This window comes from Myodes glareolus, chromosome 21 (genome assembly GCF_982192425.1).
Source record: "Myodes glareolus chromosome 21, mMyoGla1.1, whole genome shotgun sequence".
NCBI classification, from domain to species: Eukaryota; Metazoa; Chordata; class Mammalia; order Rodentia; family Cricetidae; genus Myodes; species Myodes glareolus.
In genome coordinates this window covers 8,365,008-8,384,861 of record NC_142046.1, presented here as the reverse complement: position 1 = coordinate 8,384,861, position 19,854 = coordinate 8,365,008, and the positions used below count along the sequence as shown (strand labels likewise).

At 38.7% G+C, this 19,854-nt stretch overlaps 1 protein-coding gene and 1 pseudogene across 1 annotated transcript; one reads left to right on the top strand and one right to left on the bottom strand.

Moving 5' to 3' along the window:
- Positions 1-2,587: 2,587 nt before the first annotated feature.
- LOC125396800 (olfactory receptor 1J21-like) lies at positions 2,588-13,304 on the bottom strand (annotated as a pseudogene).
- A 4,628-nt stretch (positions 13,305-17,932) lies between these two features.
- Positions 17,933-19,091, top strand: LOC125396801 (olfactory receptor 1N1-like). The gene is given in 1 exon segment (XM_048428832.3): positions 17,933-19,091. A coding segment is annotated over 1 exon segment (936 nt). The 5' UTR covers positions 17,933-18,155.
- The last annotated feature ends 763 nt before the right edge of the window (positions 19,092-19,854 follow it).

Genomic DNA, 19,854 nt, shown 5'->3' with positions numbered 1-19,854 from the left:
AGATGCAAATTAAGAGAGATCACTTGCAGACCCTTAATGATTTCCAAAGATTACAAGGAGACATTTCCCCAATATGTCCCACTATTGGAATAAAGCTTGATGAACTAACTAATTTAAACAAAACCTTATATGGTTGCAAGGCCTTAAATAGTCCCAGGGACTTATCAGCTGAAGCTGAGGGAGAATTGACTTTGAAGAGAAATTACAGAAGACACATGTGGGTCATACGAATCTAAATCTTATCTGCATTCTGGTCATGTTACCCTCTAAACATTCCCACATAGGAATTTTGATGCAGATGGAATAAATTATCTTAGAATGAATCTTTTTACCATATAAACAAATTAAAAACTAAAAACTTATGTGAAAAAGATCTCTAAGTTAAATATAAAAGGAAAATTGAAACTGCATCAATTATCAAGAATAGACTCAGCAGAAGTTACACTACCTTTTAGTAATGATTAAATTGACAAATTACAAAAAGAAAGTGGCAAAGAGCTTGGAGTAATTTTGTGTTAGAGATTGACTACAAGTATCACAAAAGTGGGAAAAATCCCAACTAAAAAGAGTTAATTGATCCTTTCTCAAAATGTATGGGACATACCAATAACTGGAACCCCTTACATTCTATACTGATGCAAATAAATCAGGAAAGGTAGGTTACAATTCAGAAAATGAATTAAATTGTACCAAAGCCCTTATGATTCTGTCCAAAAGTATGAATTATATGCTATTCTCATGGTACTAAGGAATTTTGAGAACCTCTTTCTGATTCACAGTATGCAAAAAGAGTTGTTTTTACTTTAAAAACTGGAGAATGAATTTATACCAGATGATACAGAATTGACTTCATTATTTATTCAGGAACAAGATAAACTCAAGAATAGGCATCATACCATAGACATAGCACACATCTGAGCCCATAAACATCTGCCAGGTCTTCTAGCACAAGGCAATGCATAAATCCACCAATTTTTGATTACAAATGTCCAGAAGGCCTTAAAATTTCATAAAAATATTATGTCAAAAGCAAAGACTTAAAAGACTTACATGGCATCATGCCAACAACATTATAAAGAGATGTTCTACTAATTTATATAAGCAAAAACAACTACCTGCAGGAAATAATCCAAAGGGTACTCACAGGAATAAAACTTGGCAGATAAATGTGTTCTATTTTGGAAATTTTGAAAAACTAATATGTACACCATACCATTGATACAAATTCAGGTTTTCAATGGGCAACTGCTTGGACTTTGGAAAAGATTGATTTGGTAATCAAATGTTTGCTAGAGGTTATGACCATATGGTTATAATCCTTAGACTATAGAAAAACGATTTAGTACAGACACTACCAATATATATGTAATAATTTTTGGAATAAAAAGGAAATCATAGCTTGGGAGAACAGAAAACAGGGAAATAGGAAGATGATGGTGAACAGATACTAGTTACAGAGAAAAAAAGTCCTGTGTTCTATTGCTAAATTGTGTTTTAAAAGGCAGTGATAATATATAATATATTTTAATAATAGTGATTTTGAGGGTCTTTTTTATTTTTTTAAACCAACCCCACCACTTAGGAATGTGGGAATTATAGTTTTTGGTTTTAAATATTTATTTATTTATTTATTTATTTATTTATTATGTATAGAGTGTTCTGCCTGCAAGCATGCCTGCAGGCCAGAAGAAGTCACTAGATCTCATCACAGATGGCTGTGAGCCACCATGTGGTTGCTGGGAACTGTACTCATGTCCCCTGGAAGAGCAACCTATGCTTTTTATCAGATGAGCCATCTCTCCAGCCCAATTTTGAATATTTTTGCCTCAAGGAAATGATAAGTATATGAGGAGATACACTTTCTCTGATTTGAACAACCCAAATAGTATTTACTTATATAAATATTACTTGGAAACTGACAAATGGAAACTGCTTTGTGTTAATTGAAATGAAGAAAAAGATAAATAATAGAAGAACTAAAAGCAAAAAAATCAGGGTAGAAAAATGCCTCAGCAGTAAAGAGCACTGGCTGTAGTTAAAGAGACCTGAGTTGCATTTCAGAACCCCACATGGCAGTTCACAACCACCAATAACTCCAGTTCCAGAGAACCCAAAATCTCTTCTGACCAGGTACATGTGTCATGCACTTATATACAGTCAGGCAAAGCTCATACATATAAAACACAATAAAAATATGAAAAGATGGAAACCAAAACTATACTTCCATTTTGAAGTCTCTTACAAAACTAAATATGAAGGTAAAACAAAAAGTCTCTCAGAGGACACTTTTAGCAACCACGAGAAAGAAAATACCTTTGTTATAAGACTTTACAAATTATCTAAAAGAGAGGAGCAAAAGCCTGGCTAATGTGAGGATTTTAAATCTATTTAAACATGAATGCTAGGCAAAGGAAACATGTGTATGTCTGTTTAGAGAAACTTTCTCCAACACTTTGAAGACTGATAGCAATTAGAGAGGAAAAAAACAACACAGGTTGAAAAATGCAGACTGCAAAAAGAAACCTCATCAAGACACACCAACTGCAGCAAGTCAGAAAGGGAAAAGACATGGGTGGGAGTGAAGGGTCTATGTCAACCAATAGGAAAGGTCTCTACCATGACTTTGATCACACTGTCTTGTTGAATGGAGGAGAAAACTCATGGCTCCTTTCATATCCCAAATCTTCAGACTGCAGATAAAGGGATTCAGCATGGGTGTAACAACAGTGTATATCACAGCCACTATGACATCTTTGCTATTATTGTTATTAGGTGAAGGGAAAGAGTATAGCCCGATGAAGGCTCCATAGTACAGAGAAACCACAGACAGGTGAGAACCACACATGGAAGGGCTGTGCAGATTCTCTTGATGGTGGAAGTCCTTAAGATGGTGGCTCCAATGTAGCCATAAGAGACCAGAATGCAAATCAATGACACAGTTATGATCACCACTCACACGGTAAAGATAACGAGGTCAATGATTGTGGTGTCTGAGCTAGAGAGCTTCAGCATTGCAGTGAGGTCACAGAAGAATTGGAGCAGAATTTTGTCTCCACAGAAAGAGAGGTAGGCAAGAAAGAGGGTGTGCACAAGGGCACTGACAAAGGACAGGACCCAGGGCACAACTACTAGTAGGACACAGGCTCTGACTCATGATGATGGTGTAGTGCAGAGGGTGACAGGTGGCCACATATCTGGCATAGGGCATGAAGGTGAGAAGGAAGCTGTCAAGATCTCCAAACTATAGTAAAAAGTACACCTGGGAAATGCACCCAGTATATGAGATGAACTGGCTGTGTATCAGCATATTTATTAACATCTTTGAAACTGTTACTAATGAGGAGATGTTCATGAATGCCAAGTGGCTGAGGAAGAACTACACTGGGGTGTGGAGGTGAGAGTCCAGCATGATGAGCAGGATGATGAGCAGGTTCCCCAGCACTGTGATCACGTACATGACCAGAAACAGAGCAGAACACATGCCTTTGTCTTCTGGCTGGAAGGGGAGTCCCAGAAGGATAAACTTGGCTGTGACACTCAGATTATTTTTTATGTTAAGTAAGAGCTATGTATTTTAGTTATTCTATATTTGATTACACATAACAGGAAGTGAAAAAATAGATCTGATGCTAGCAACGTTTGTGGATTCTTCATCAAGGAATAATATCCCAATTTCCTGCTCCTTTGTTCAACAATGTAATTTTCTTTTTTTTTTGATTTTGTTAGTGGTTTTTTTTTCTTCAAAGTTTATTAAATTACGATAGTTTTCATTTCCGCCCCTCCTCCGAACACCCTCCCACTCCCCACTCCCCCTCCTCCTCCCTCTTCATCCCTAAGAGCAGTCAGGGTTTCCAGCCCTGTGGGAAGTTCAAGGTCCTCCCCACTCCTTCCAGGTCCCTGAGGGTGAGTATCCGAACAGACTGTATCCCAAAAATCCAGTATATGCAGAGGAAACAAGTCCCAGTGTCATTGTCAGTGGCTTTTCAGAAAGGCTCCGGACCAGCCACATTCAGAGATCCGGCCACATTCAGAAAATCTGGTTGGATCACATGCTCGTTGAGTCCCAGTCCAACTAGCCTTGGTGAACTCTCATGAGATCAGTCCCCTTGTATCAGTGGGTGATCGCACCCCTCGTGGTCCTGCGTTTTTTTCATGTTCTTCCTTTTTCTGCCCCTCATTTGGACCATAGGGGGCTCAGTCCGGTGCTCCAATGTGGGTCTCCGTCTGTATCGCCATCCATCGCCAGATGAAGGATCTATGGTGATAAGCAAAATCTTCATCAGTATGGTTATAGGCCAAGGCCGGTTCAGGCACCCTCTCCTCTGTCTAGAGAACAGTCTGGGGATCTCTCCTTGGACCTGGGATCCCATTTATAATCAAGTGTCCTGTAAACCCTAAAACGACTCACTTAGTTGAGATATATTCTTCCCTGATCTCATAACCATCCTTCCTCACTCCCCCCATCCCAGTCCACCTAGCTTTCCCCATTCCTCCCCTACTCCCTTCTCTCTAACCCTCTCCCCTTCCAACAACCTTCCCAGCCCCCATGCACCCGAAGTTACCTGGGACTATTGTCTATTTCCAATCTCCAGGCAGATAACTACATGATTTTCAACAGGTTCACCTTCTTATTAAGCTTCTCTAGGATCACGAATAATTGGCTCAAAGACCTTTAATTATGGTTAGAATCCACATATGAGTGAATACATACCATATTTCTCTTTTTGGGTCTGGCTTACCTCACTCAGTAAAGCGTTTTCTATTTCCATCCATTTGCATGCAAAAGTCAAGATGTCATTGTTTTTTACCACTGAGTAGAACTCTAATGTGTATATGTTCCACACCTTTATTAACCATTCTTCTATTGAGGGGCACCTAGGTTGTTTCCAGGTTCTGGCTATTACAAATAGTGCTGCTATGAACATAGTTGAACAAATGCTTTTGTGGTATGATAGGGCATCTATTGGGTATATTCCCAAGAGTGGAATTGCTGGGTCCTGAGGGAGGTTGATTCCCAGTTTCCTGAGAAACCGCCACACTGATTTCCACAGTGGTTGCACAAGTTGGCATTCCCACCAACAATGGATGAATGTTCCCCTCATTCCACGTCCTCTCCAGCATAGGCTATCATTGGTGTTTTTGAGTTTGGCTATTCTGACAGGTGTAAGATGATATCTCAAAGTTGTTTTGATTTGCATTTCCCTGATCGCTAAGGAGGTTGAGCATGACCTTAAGTGCCTTTTGGCCATTCGGAGTTCATCTGTTGTGAATTCTCTGTTCAGTTCAGTACCCCATTTTTTAATTGGGTTAATTAGAGTTTTATTGTCTAGTTTCTTGAGTTCTTTGTATATTTTGGAGATCAGACCTTTGTCTGATGAGGGATTTGTGAAGATCTCCCAGTCGGAAGGTAGCCTTTTGGTCTTAGTGACAGTGTCCTTTGCTTTACAGAAGCTTCTCAGTTTCAGGAGGTCCCATTTATTCATTGTTTCTCTTATTGTCTGAGTTCCTGGGGTTCTGCTTAGGAACTGGTCTCCTGTGCCTATATCTTGTAGACTACTTCCCACTTTCTCTTCTATCAGGTTCAAAGTGGTCAGATTAATGTTGATGTCTTTAATCCATTTGGACCTGAGTTTTGTACATGGTGATAGATATGGATCTATTTTCATTCTACTACAGGTTGACATCCAGTTATGCCAGCACCATTTGTTAAAGATGCTTTCCTTCTTCCATTGTATGCCTTTAGCTCCCTTGTCTAATATCAGGTGTTCATACCTTTGTGGGTTAATAACCGGGTCTTCTATTCGAATCCATAGGTCGACTTCTCTGTTGTTATGCCAATACCAAGCTGTTTTCAATACTGTAGCTCTGTAATAGAGTTTGAAGTCAGGGATGGTAATGCCTCCAGAAGTTCCTTTATTGTATAAGATTGTTTTGGCTATCCTGGGTTTTTTGTTTTTCCATATAAACTTGATTATTGTTCTCTAAAGGTCTGTGAAGAAGTTTGATGGAATTTTGATGGGAATTGCGTTGAATCTATAGATTGCTTTTGGTAGAATTGCCATTTTTACTATGTTGATTCTCCCAATCCAAGAACAGGGGAGATCTTTCCATTTTCTGGTATCCTCCTCAAATTCTTTCTTCAAGGACTTAAAGTTCTTGTCAAATAGGTCTTTCACTTCCTTGGTTAGAGTTACCCCAAGATGTTTTATGCTATTTGTGGCTATCATGAAAGGTGATGTTTCTCTGATTTCCCTCTTTATCCTTTGTGTATAGGAGGACAACTGATTTTTTGGAGTTGATCTTGTATCCTGCCACATTACTAAAGGTGTTTATCAATTGTAGAAGTTCTTTTGTAGAGTTTTTGGGGTCGCTTATGTACACTATCATATCGTCTGCAAATAACGAAAGTTTAACTTCATCCTTTCCAATTCGAATCCCCTTGATCCCCTTATGTTGTCTTAACATAAGGGGATCCCCTTATTGCTATTGCTAGGACTTCAAGCACTATATTGAAGAGGTATGGAGAGAGTGGACAGCCTTGTCGTGTTCCTGATTTTAGTGGAATGGCTTTGAGTTTCTCTCCGTTCAATTTGATGTTAGCTTTCGGCTTACTATATATTGCTTTTATTATATTTTGGTATGATCCTCGTATACCCAATCTCTCCAACACCTTTATCATAAATGGGTGTTGAATTTTGTCAAATGCTTTTTCAGCATCCAATGAAATGATCATGTGGTTTTTTTCTTTCAGTTTATTTATATGATGGATTACATTGATAGATTTGCGTATGTTGAACCAGCCCTGCATCTCTGGGATGAAGTCCACTTGATCATAATGGATAATTTTTCTAATGTATTCTTGGATTCGGTTTGCCAGTATTTTATTGAACATTTTGGCGTCAATGTTCATGAGTGAGATTGGTCTGTAATTCTCTTTCTTGGTTGTGTCTTTGTGTGGTTTTGGTATCAGGGTAACTGTAGCTTCCTAAAAGGAGTTTGGCAATGATTCTTCTGTTTCTATATTGTGAAATACATTAAGGAGTATAGGTATTAGCTCTTCCTGGAAGTTCTAGTAGAATTCTGCATTGAAACCATCTGGACCTGGGCTTTTTTTGGTGGGGAGGTTTTTGATAACAGCTTCTAATTCTTCGCGACTAACAGGTCCATTTAGATTGTTCACTTGCTCTTGATTTAACTTTGGTAAATGGTATTTATCTAAAAACCAATCCATTTCTTGTACATTTTCCAACTTTGTTGCATATAAACTCTCATAGTAAGATCTAATGATTCTCTGAATTTCCACTGTGTCTGTTGTTATGTCCCCCTTTTCATTTCTGATCTTATTAATTTGAGTGTTCTCTCTCTGCTGTTTGAGTAGTTTGGCTAGGGGTTTGTCAATCTTGTTGATTTTCTCCAAGAACCAACTTTTTGTTTCGTTGATTTTTTGGATTGTTTTCTGTGTTTCTATTTTGTTGATTTCAGCCCTCAGTTTGATTATTTCCAATCTTCTACTACTCCTGGGAGAGTCTGCTTCTTTTTTTCCAGAGCTTTAGGTGTGCTGTTAAGTCTCCAATATATGATTTCTCCGTTTTCTTTAATTGGGCACGTAGCACTATTAACTTTCCTCTTAGAACTGCTTTCATTGTGTCCCATAGGTTTGAGTATGTTGTGTCTTTATTTTCATTAAATTCAAGGAAGACTTTAATTTCTTTCTTTATTTCTTCCTTGACCCAAGGATGATTCAGTAGTTGACTGTTCAGCTTCCACACATTTGTAGGCTTTCTGGAATTCGAATTGTTATTGAGTTCTAACTTTATTCCGTGGTGGTCCAACAAGACACAGGTGATTACTAATATTTTTTTGTATCTGTGTAAGTTTGCTTTGTTACCGAGTATGTGGTCAATTTTCGAGAAGGTTCCATGAGCTACAGAGAAGAAGGTATATTCCTTCCTTTTTGGGTAGAATGTTCTATAGATATCTGTTAAGTCCATTTGATCCATTACCTCTAGCAATTCTCTTATTTCTCTGTTGAGTATCTATTTGATTGATCTGTCCATTGGTGAGAGAGGTGTGTTGAAGTCTCCTACTATTAGTGTGTATGGTTTGATGGCTGCCTTGAGTTCTAAAAGTTTTTCTTTTACATAAGTGGGTGCTTTTATATTAGGGGCGTAGATATTCAGGATTGAGACTTTCTCCTGATTAATTGTTCCTGTTAAGAGTACGAAATGTCCATCTCCATCTCTTCTGATTGATTTTAGTTTGACGTCAATTTTGTTAGATATTAGAATGGCCACACCAGCTTGTTTCTTAGGTTGGTTTGCTTGGAAAACCTTTTCCCAACCCTTTACTCTGAGTAGATGTCTATCTCTGTGGTTGAGGTGTGTTTCTTGTAAACAGCAGAATGTTGGATCCTGTTTTCTTATCCAGTCTCTAAGTCTGTGCCTTTTTATAGGTGAGTTAAGTCCATTAACATTAAGTGATATTAATGACCAGTGGTTGTTGATTCCGTTTATTATTTGTGTGTGTGTGTGTGTGTGTGTGTGTGTGTGTGTGTGTGTAGTAGAGTTTGTGTGTTTCTCTTCTTTGAGTTGTGGTTGTGAAGGGTCGCTAGATGTCTGGGTTATTGTAGGCAGTGATGGCAATGTTGGATTCCTTGGGTTGCGATTTTCCTTCTATTACTTTCTGTAGGGCTGGATTTGTGGCTACGAATTGTTTAAATTTATTTTTATCCTGGAATATTTTGTTTTCTCCATTGATAGTGAATGATAGCTTGGCTGGGTATATTAGTCTGGGTTTGCATCCATGGTCTCTTAGTTTCTGCAGTACCTCTATCCAGGATCTTCTGGCTTTCATGGTTTCCATAGAGAAGTCTGGTGTAAACCTGATAGGTTTACCTTTATAAGTCACTTGACCTTTTTCCTTTGCAGCTCTTAATATTCTTTCTTTAATCTGGATGTTTTGTGTTTTGATTATTATATGGCGAGGGGACTTTTTTTTTTTTTGATCCAGTCTATTCGGCGTTCTGTATGCTTCTTGAACCTTCATAGGAATATCGTTCTTTAGATTGGGAAAGTTTTCTTCTATAATTTTGTTAAATATATTTTCTGGGCCTTTGATCTGCAGTTCTTCTCCTTCTTCAATCCCTATTATTCTTAGATTTGTTTTTTTATTGTGTCCCAGATTTCCTGAATGTTTTGTGAAGAGAATTTGTTGAATTTGTCGTTTTCTTTGACCAGAGCATTTATTTTCTCTATGGTATCTTCAGAATCTGAGATTCGTTCTTCTATCTCTTGTACTCTATTGGTTATGCTTGATTCTGTCGTCTCCGCTCGTTTACCTAGATTTTCCATATCCAGTTGGTTCTCATTTTGTGTTTTCTTCATTGCCTCCATTTCAGTTTTCAATTCTTGGACTGTTTCCTTTACTTGTTTGTTTGTTTTTTCTTGGTTTCTCAGGGTATCATTTATGGATTTACTTATTTCTTCAAACTTTTTGTTATATTTCTCATACATTTCTATACTCATTTCTTAAAACTTTTTGTTATACTTCTCGACCAATTCCTTAAGGGAGTTATTCATATCCTGTTTAAGGGACTCTATTGCTTTCATAATGGCACTTTTTTCCACTTCTTCTGGGTTAAGGTGTTCAAGTCCTTCTATTGTAGGGTCCTTGGGATCTGGTGTTTTCATGTTGTTTTTCAGATTGTTGGAGGAGGTCTTGCCTTGGCGTCTGCCCATCTCTTCATTCAAATGCTCTCTGTTGGAACTTCTGGTAGCGGGTCAGGTTCCCTTGTTGGGCAGGGAGATCACTGATAGAATGCCTACCTTTTCTCAGGCAAGCTATTGAAGCACAGGCACTCCCTCTTTCCAGGATGCGCCTACAGTGCAGGCCCAGTGTACAAGGCAGCTGAACTGGGGAAATTTTATGGCCCCAGTGGGAGGGGAGAAATATAGAAATTTGTACCTGGATGGAAGCTGGGATGGCAGGCGGGAGAGTTTAGCACGGTGGAACCAGCACTGCAACTTGACCTGGGAGTCTATGGGGTCGGGGAACGTCCAAGCTCCTCCTCGCCGGGCCCCTGCCGCTGACCTGAAGCAAACTCACCCCTCCGATGGCCCACTGGCTGGAGGCTGGGATGGCTGGTGGGGGCACTAGCAGGGTGGAGCCAGCAGAGCAGGGTGACCTGGGAGTCTATGGGGTTGGGGAAAGTCCGAGCTCCTCTTTGCAGGGCCCCTGCCGCAGGCCCAAAGCAAACTCACCCCTCCGATGGCCCTCTGGATGGAAGCTGGGATGGCTGGCGGAGGCGCTAGCAGGGTGGAGCCAGCAGAGCAGGCTGACCTGGGAGTCTATGGGGTCGGGGAATGTCCTAGCTCCTCCTCGCCGGGCTCCTGCCACGGGCCCAAAGCAAACTCACCCCTCTGATGGCCCTCTGGATGGGAGCTGGGATGGCTGGCGGAGGCGCTAGCAGGTACTCAGATTATTTTTTCTGATGCATCTCATTTTTTCATTTTCTGAAAATGAAAATTATATATAAATATGAAAATTAATAGTCTATGGCTATTATATAGCAAAACCCCATCATTTTTGAGCCATTTGGTTTGTTCATTTTACCCTAAACCAGTCGCTTTTGAAAATACTAACAAGAAAGTGATGGTCAGCTCAAGGAACATCAATCCAACATCTTTTGGAGAATCTGGGATTTATTCAGAGCTCATACTGGAAATCTGAAATCAGGTAATTAAGATGTAAGGCAAAATAAGTAACTAGTTAATTTATAAAAACTGTAGATGATCTGCAACCATCTGTCTACCTTATAGGTGCCTCAGAAACACACATTCACCAGTTCCCTATTTCCAAGAGTTGAAACAAAATGAGTAGACCCACACAGGGTACTTTTGATACATTACCATATAAGGAATTGGAGATCTAGTGTTGAGTACATGCATATGCAGGTAAGAGGATTGGGGAATGAAGCTAAAATTCTAACTGACATCCCAAGTAATGAGATTCCAGTTATTTATGAATATATTTTACACTCAGTAGTTTCATAATTCCTTTGCCCTTCATGGAAAATAGAGGACAAATGGCTTCTATTTCAAGCTCCTTTGTGGTGTATTTCCTTAACTCAATCATGACATAAAATAGAATCTATATAGATTAAGTTCATTCGAAATGAGTCTTCTTGAGAAAAAAGAAAATATCCATTTTCCACATCTCTCGCTTTGTCTAGTTCTAGAAGACTTTGTAATACAGGATATTAGAAATGAGAGGCTTCTTTTTTCTTTTCTTAATTAAGAATTTTTAAATACAACTTTTTCCATTTTACAAAGATATCCTTCTTCCCACCCCTTCCCCTCATTTTACTTTCTTTTTAAAATTTATTTATTTATTAAAAATTTCCACTTCTTCCCCCACCTTCTTTTCCTTCTCCCTCCCCTTCTCCCCCTCCCTCTTCAGTCCTAAGAGCAGTCAAAGTTCCCTGCCCTGAGGGAAGTCCAATGTCCTCCCCCCACCATCCAGGTCTAGGAAGGTGAGCATCCAAACAAACCAGGCTCCCACAAAGCCAGTCCATGCCGTACGATCAAAACCCAGTGCCATTGTCCTTGGCTTCTCAGTCAGCCTTCATTGACAGCCACGTTCAGAGAGTCTGGTTTGATCAAATGCTCCATCAGTCCCAGTCCAGCTGGCCTTGGTGAGCTCCCATTAGATCAGTCCCACCATCTCAGTGGGTGAACGCTCCCCTCATGGTCCTGACTTCCTTGCTCATGTTCTCCCTCCTTGTGCTCCTCATTTGTACCTTGGGAGCTCAGTCCAGTGCTCCAATGTGGGTCTCTGTCTCTATCTCCATCTATCGACAGATGAAGATTCTATGGTGATATGCAAAATAGTCATCATTGTGACTATGGGACAAGGCCAGTCAGGCACCCTCTCCTATACTGCCCAAGGAACAAGCTGGGGACATCTCCTTGGACCTGGGAAACCCTCTAGAGTCAAGTCTCTTGCCAACCTAAAATGGCTCCCTTAATTAAGATATTTACTTCCCTGCTCCAAAATCCACCCTTGCTCCATCACACCCATCCCATTCCCCCAAGCTCTCCCCATTCCTCCCTTTCTCCCTTCCCTCTACCCATCTTCCCTTACACCCACCCCACCCCCCACCCCCATGCACCCAGGTTTTGCCTGGCAATCTTGTCTACTTCCAAGATCCAGGAGGATAACTATATGATTTTCCTTGGGTTCACCTTCTTATTTAACTTCTCTAGGGTCATAAATTACAGGCTCATCCATTGTTGGTGGGAATGGTTAAAGAATGTGTGGAACATATACACTTTAGAGTTTTACTTAGTGGTAAAAAACAATGACATCTTGAATTTTGCATGCAAATAGATGGAAATGGAAAACACTATACTGAGTGAGATAACCCAGACCCAAAAAGATGAATATGGTATGTACTCACTCATAAGTCATAATTAAAGAACATTGACCCTCATCTTACTTTCTCCCTCTTGCCTACCTCCCCATCCACTCCTCAGAAAGGGTAATGCTTCCTATAGGGAGTCAATGAAGCCTGACACTTCCGTTTTCAAATCTAAGAAAAATTTGACTATTCTACTTAAGTACAGTATCTGGGTAAAGGGAATTCTCAGTGTATACATAGCCCAGCAAAGCATTGCTTCTTTTCATTACTTCTAATTCAACTGTTTACAATGGTGTTTTTAACTTGCGTTTATGTAATTCACATTCTAGCCTTTCTAAATAAAAGATAACTTTTTTGTTTATTCTCCATGCTCTTTGTTCTGTGAAAATGGTCCCAATATAATAACGAAAGCAAAAAAATAAATAACTGACAATTTTAAAATAGAATTCAGAGCTGTGATATTGCTCACTGGATAAGGGTATCTGCTTCCTATCAACATATATGGGTCGGAATCTCATGTTAGAAGTGAAAAATGACTCTCCCAGATTGTCCTTTGACCTCCACATACATGTAAAACATACATACACACACACACATACATACATTGAGTAAATGTAATAAAAATAATTGTAAGAATAAACAAATGAACCCATATTCACTTTATCTGTAAAGAATTATTCAATCTGAATGCTTTGTTTGAAATCTAAGATGGCTTTTATTATAGCTTGCCATTCATTTTTGGAGATAAAATTATATCGTTGCTTAAATTTTTCTACCCTGAATGAATAAATTTACCTTTAGAATCTCTACTGTTTCAACCTAATATGTTAACTATTTTGTAATGCAATATCATTACCTGATTTACAGTTATGCTACTCACTACCATATTAACAATAAATAGTTTATTATTATAATGAAAATGCTAATTAGTTCTCTATTGGACATTTATATATGTTCCTTAGAAAGGAGTCCTAACACACAAACTTGCCTTTTGAACAATATACATCTGGATTCTCTAGCACAGTGTCTGGTGGCAGTAAGGCGCATGGAGAACAGACAATTTTCTCTTAAATTCAGCCTGGATAAGTATCAGGTTGCAGGATTACCAAAAAACTAAAGTCCTTTTAGCTTTGTTTTGAAGTCCTTTCCAATCCAGTAGAACATTCTAAATCTGGTCTCAGAGCAGTAGCAACTAACCTTGCACCCAAGAAAGTGCTTAACAAAAGAAGTAACCACAGCTGGGTGGTGGTGGCTAATGCCTTTAATCCCAGAACTTGGGAGGCAGAGGGAAGTGAATCTCTGTGAGTTTGAGGCCAACCTGGTCTACAAGAGCTAATTCTAGGACAGGCTCCCAAGCTACAGAGAAACCCTATCTAAAAAACAAAAACAAAAACAAAAAAACCACATTTCTAAATAAATAGCAGACAGCAGACATCAGCTGTCTGCTGATGTGGTGAACAACTTATAAAGCATTGTTGTTCCCAGGAATATGCATCTGCTTCAATAATTTAGATGTAACACCTGCTTATGCTTGGCATTATGATTATGATTGTGGCAGCAAGAATGGATGAAATTGTAGGGCTGTGAAGTAAATTTGAAAAAAAAACCACATCTACTGAGAGATAAAATAACTGAAAAGGGATATTTTCTACTTTTTTTCTCAAGAAAATCCTCATTTTGAATGAACTTATTATATGTAGATTGTATTTTATGCTATCATTTCAAAATTTCAACAGTCAATTCAAGACAAATTTCAACCTTGAGTTATTGGCATACTATATTAGACTTAGAATTCAATGTGAAAATACACAAATACATGTCACTTCAATCATCACTCAACATATTATCTTTATACCTGCTTTCATATGATCTCGTATTGATGAGAACAAATACCTTCAGATAAAAATATTTTTTAAGACAGGGTTTCTCATTGTAATTGGCACTCACTGTTTGGCTAAGTTTGTTGATCTACTAACCCAAGAGACACTATGTCTCCGCTTCCCAGTGCTGGGACTAAAGCAAACACTATTAAGCTCATTATCTTTTTTTGATTATTAATTCTTTGAGAGTTTCATTTGATGTACCTTAAATTCTCTTTCCATTTCATCCCAGATCCACCCCCATTTCATACCAGCACAATTTTGTGTCCTCACTCTTTTTAAACCCATCACATCTCATTGGTGCTGCTTGTATACTCTCAGGTGTGTGACCTTCACTGCAGTGTTGAACCTACCAGGGGCACAGCCTAAAGAAAACCAAATCTTCTTCTTCTGGCAGGTATACCATCCACTGCAGTGATGAATCTACCAGCTCCAAGATAGTGATGAGTAAACAACTCAAAGTAAGACTTCATGACCACACCCACCCCAATGCTAGGATTTTGTCTGGCTTCAACTTTTTAAGTCTTGTGCATGATGTTTCAGACACTGTCAATTTTTATGTAATTGCCCTATTGTGTCAATAAGAACCAGAGACTATGGGTGACCACAAGCAAGCTAATTTTGCATGCTAAATGCCTATCTGCACACAGAAGTCAGAAGAGCACAGTGGATCCCCCAGCTCCAGGGTTACAGAATGTTGTGAGACACCATGTGGGCTCTGGAAGCAGAGTCTGGTCCTCTGTACGAGAAGCAAGTGCTGTTAATCACTGAGTCATTCCTCTAGCCCCAAATTAAATTTCTGATGTTTAACTTTTTTCAAGTTAAAGTAAACAGAGAGGAGCTCAGAGGTCTGCAACTGGGGAAAGTATCTAAAATTTAGTTCCAATGATGGGGATATTCAGGATCACTAGTCCGTTTGGTTCCCAACTTCCAAATTTTTGTAACTATTATTACTCTTCTCTTTGAGGATTTTTTCTCTTAAACTACTTATAGGATATAATCAGATGAGTGAAATTGGACCAGTGTTTTTTATTCTTAATCATAATCATGAGAAACTTTTACGAAAGTATTAGACACTTTTACACTTCTTTAGTGAAGGAGATTTGAGCAGAGGGACCTTGTTACATGGAGGCAGATGCATCTCCTTAGAAAGCATATTTTACTGCAGACCCATGGCTCCTATCCTTCTCAATGCTTTGATCCTTAACACAGCTCTTCATGTTGTGGTGGCCTCCAACCATAATGTTATTTTGTTGCTAGTTCATAATTGCATGTTTGCTATTGTTGTGAATCACAATGCAAATATCCAACATACAAGCTATATGATATACATATAATTCCAAAAGCATTGTGTCCCACGGATTGAAAACTGCTACCAGAGATTGTCATTATCGATTAGTTGCAAGAGTGTTTAAGGTATAAAGAAAACAATAAAACATCCTAGATTTTATGGAGCCCAGTGCTGCACTAATTTTGTCTGTTCTAATAGAGACAGAGGGGAATTGGGTATTGTACATGTTCACTAACAAGGCTCTGGGGATCTCTGTTTCCTGACTTCTTGGATCTTCAGACATTTAAAGTGAATTTGTTCACCATTTTCTAGGGATTAGCCTGTTGAAGAGGGCGGCTCTGTCTTTATCAAGTCAGGCTTCAAAATGAAAATATAAAATACCTCAGAATTCCTCAAAATTTTGTCCAGGCAGAATCAGAAATTTGTCTCTTATCATTATAAGTTTTCAACAAAGAAGCTCATCTTTCTGTATTTTTCTCTTCAAGCAGATAAAGGTAGTTACGAATGATCCTGCTTTCCATTCAGATGTTACGTAGACTTGTCTTTGAATCTTTTGTTTACTTCTTGGACTTCTCATCGAGAACTTTGATAAACTTTCTCAAAGGTTCTATTCCTACTATAGCTTTTAATCTCCATTGAATAGTTTGACTTTTGTCTTGGTCTATTTGCTGTTTATATTTTAAATTTTTTATTCAGAACCCCAATTCCAGCTAATCCCATTAAAACTTTCTTTTCAGGAATATTATGATTATTCCTTTTTTTCATAAATACTTTTGCATGGCTTTCTTCTCAGTGAACAAGATGGCAGTGAGCACAGGAATTTGACTAAAACTGTTGTGGCTTCCAGGTCTTTCTTGGGGTACTCTTACCATAAGGCTCACACCATCTCACACTTGTTGACTGACATATTAGGCCGAGAGGCAGTGGTGGTAAGTAAAGGGACTTGCTTGATTTGGATGAGAAGAAATGAACAAATAATGGAAATTACTCATTGATATTTCAAAGATATGTTGAGATCTCTGAGGTCAAGCTTCCAAGAACAATAATAAAACTTTATAAGAAAAAGTAAAACCAAGAAACAGAGCATGAGGTGCTAATACAAAGTACTGAGGAGACTAACAAAGACAGAATGTAAAAATGTGGGCCTGCAAGGCCAAAGATTTCTCAGTGGACAAGGACAGCTACAAGCCTGTTGATCTGAGTTTATTACTTAGAATCTACATGGTGGAAGAAGAGGACTGACTTCTCTAAGTTACTCTTGTGCTTCTACACAGGTACATACACAAGCACACATATACACACAGAGAGACACATGCACACACACGGAGATGCATACATGTACACACACAATAAATAAGTATTTTTAAATGACTTTAAGGAAGATATTTGAGTTTATTTAAAGGAGTGTGAGAGTTTACTTGGGTGAACTTTTTGTTGCCATAGCAATTTACTGATTGATGCCATTTTTTACTGGCATAGGTAGTAAAAGACTTGTTTTTCTCTCACGTAACATGCCCTTGGAAAGGTTCAATGGAAATAAAGACAGGACCTGGAAGTTAGGAAATTATGGAACTATCTGCCAATTTGTATCCCTCTTTGTCTTGAAGAAATTATAATCCATTGAGTCCTAGTAGAGTCTTTCCCTTTCAGTACATGTTATTTGAACGTGCTCAGTAACAGGAGTCTAATCTTTGTAAAGCTCCACATTCCCCATCATGATATTATGTCATAGATAAAATTGTTTGTGACTCCTAATTTCTCATAAAAGTTTTGATATCCTGAGATGTGTCAGTTAATTCAGTGAGTGTACTTCAGAGGTTGAGATATATATATATATATATATATATATATATATATATATATATATATGTATGTATATATATATATATATATGTATGTATATATATATATATAAAATCATTCTCAGATCCTCCTTTTGGAAAAGTTTGAAATTTTTCACTTTGAAATCTAATGACTACTTCAGAAAATATCCTTTGGTCTGCAGATAGGCTTCTGTTTAGGTGTGAACTCTGATTAAGTAAAAATCGTCTACACAAAGATGGTTGCTCTGTCAACAGAAAACTCAAGGATTGATATTTTTCCATCTGGAGAAATGGTCAAAGGTAGAGAGAATGAATCACTCCACAGCCCTTTACTATGAAGTGGGTAATCATGAATGTTTGGTAAAGGCAACATTTTTGAACATTTTTGGATAATACTCCAAAAGAATGTATAATCTGGCTCATGTTCACATAGCTATAAAAATATCCTAGTGTGATAATAGAGCTGATAAGACTTTATAAACCTAGTCTAAGCTGGGTAGTTACAGAATTGACTGTGCCTAGACCCTCACTGGATGAGATCTGCTGGTATTACAGACTGACCTGGGGGGAAAAAGAGAAGAGAGATAGAAAATATAGAATTCCTCAGAAAGAAATAAAAGGAAGTAAGACCTGGCAGCAGGTTTAAATATAGACATGGGTATGTGAAGGTTGAAAGCCAGTGCCTGAAGCTTAAGTATCATCTCTACATTCTATCTTTTCTGACCTCCAGGTTCTGTAGGCTCATGGACAACCAATCCATCGTTTCAGAGTTTTACCTGCGAGGAATATCAGGGTTTCCAGAGCAACTGTGGCTACTCTATGGGATTTTCCTGTGTATGTATCTTGTCACCTTGACTGGGAATGTGCTCATCATCCTGGCCATTGGCTCTAACCCACACCTCCACACTCCTATGTACTTCTTTTTGGCCAACCTGTCTTTTGCTGATATGGGTTTAATATCATCTACAGTGACCAAGATGTTGTTTAATGCTCAGACTCAGCGCCATACCATCTCCTATACTGGTTGTCTCATCCAGATGTATTTCTTCCTGATGTTTGGTGATCTGGACAGCTTCTTCCTGGCTGTGATGGCCTATGACCGCTATGTGGCCATCTGCCGCCCTCTCCATTATTCCACAATCATGGATACCCAGTTCTGTTTCCTGATGCTTGTCCTGTGCTGGGTCCTCACCAACATAGTTGCTCTGACTCACACTCTCCTCATGGCTCGACTGTCATTCTGTGTTGTTGGGGAAATAGCTCACTTTTTCTGTGACCTTATTCCCGTTCTGAAGTTATCATGCTCTGACACTCATGTCAATGAGCTAATGATTTCTGTCTTAGGAGGCACAGTACTCATGGTCCCCTTTTTATGCATTGTTATCTCCTATGTCCACATTGTATTTGCCATCCTGAGGGTTAGAACCCCTGGTGGGGGTACAAAGGCCTTCTCTACCTGTAGTTCCCACCTCTGTGTGGTCTGCTTTTTCTATGGGGCATTGTTCAGTGCCTACTTGTGCCCACCTTCTATAGTCTCGGTAGAAAAGGACATTGTAGCTGCTGCAATGTATACAGTAGTGACTCCCATGTTGAACCCCTTTATCTATAGCCTAAGGAACAAGGACATGAAAGGTGCTCTAAGGAAGCTCCTCTGTCAGAGGTAAATTTTCTCTTCCTAAATATAATGAGAATAATGTTTAATGAAGGGACATGTCTATGTTAAACAAGTTTAGTTTGGTGTTGTGTACATACTCGCAACCAGATTGATTTCTAATTACTTAACCTCAGTAGACTTTAGCCTTCCCGTCTATAAAGTAAAGATTATAGAAAATAAGTTGTTTATTTACTTCTTTGCTTATTTATTTATTCTTTTCTCCATTCTGTCTTCTTATTTGACATAGTGCTTTTTTTGAGACAGGGTTTCTCAGTGTAGCCTTTCCTGTCCTGGAACCCACTCTGTAGACCAGGCTGGCCATGAACTCACAGAGATTCTCCTGCTTCTGCCTTCTGAGTGCTGGGATTTAAGGTATGTGCCACCACTACCTGGCTGAGACAGAGCACTGTTGTACAACTTAAGCTAACTTTACATTCACTCTGCTGCCTGAGTTGGCCTCTAGCTCACAACTTCCCTGCCCCAATCTCCTGTGCTAAGTTTGTAGTCATGAATATCAATATCCAGTTCAGTAGTTTCTATTTAGTAAGAGGAGTTGGAAGATTGAGTAAGATAAGCAAGGAAGTGCATCTGATACAGCAGCAAATGTAGTAGACACCAACAACTGAGAGCTATTGGTACTACAAATGTCATTCTTCACATGTAATGCCATCCAGAAGTAAAAAACTATTTTCTGAGATCTACTTGTTCAACAAGTATTCACAGAATATTTTTCCATGCCTAAAGCTAAGTAAAAGTTCCTACTCTAATATTTCATTCTAAATTATTAG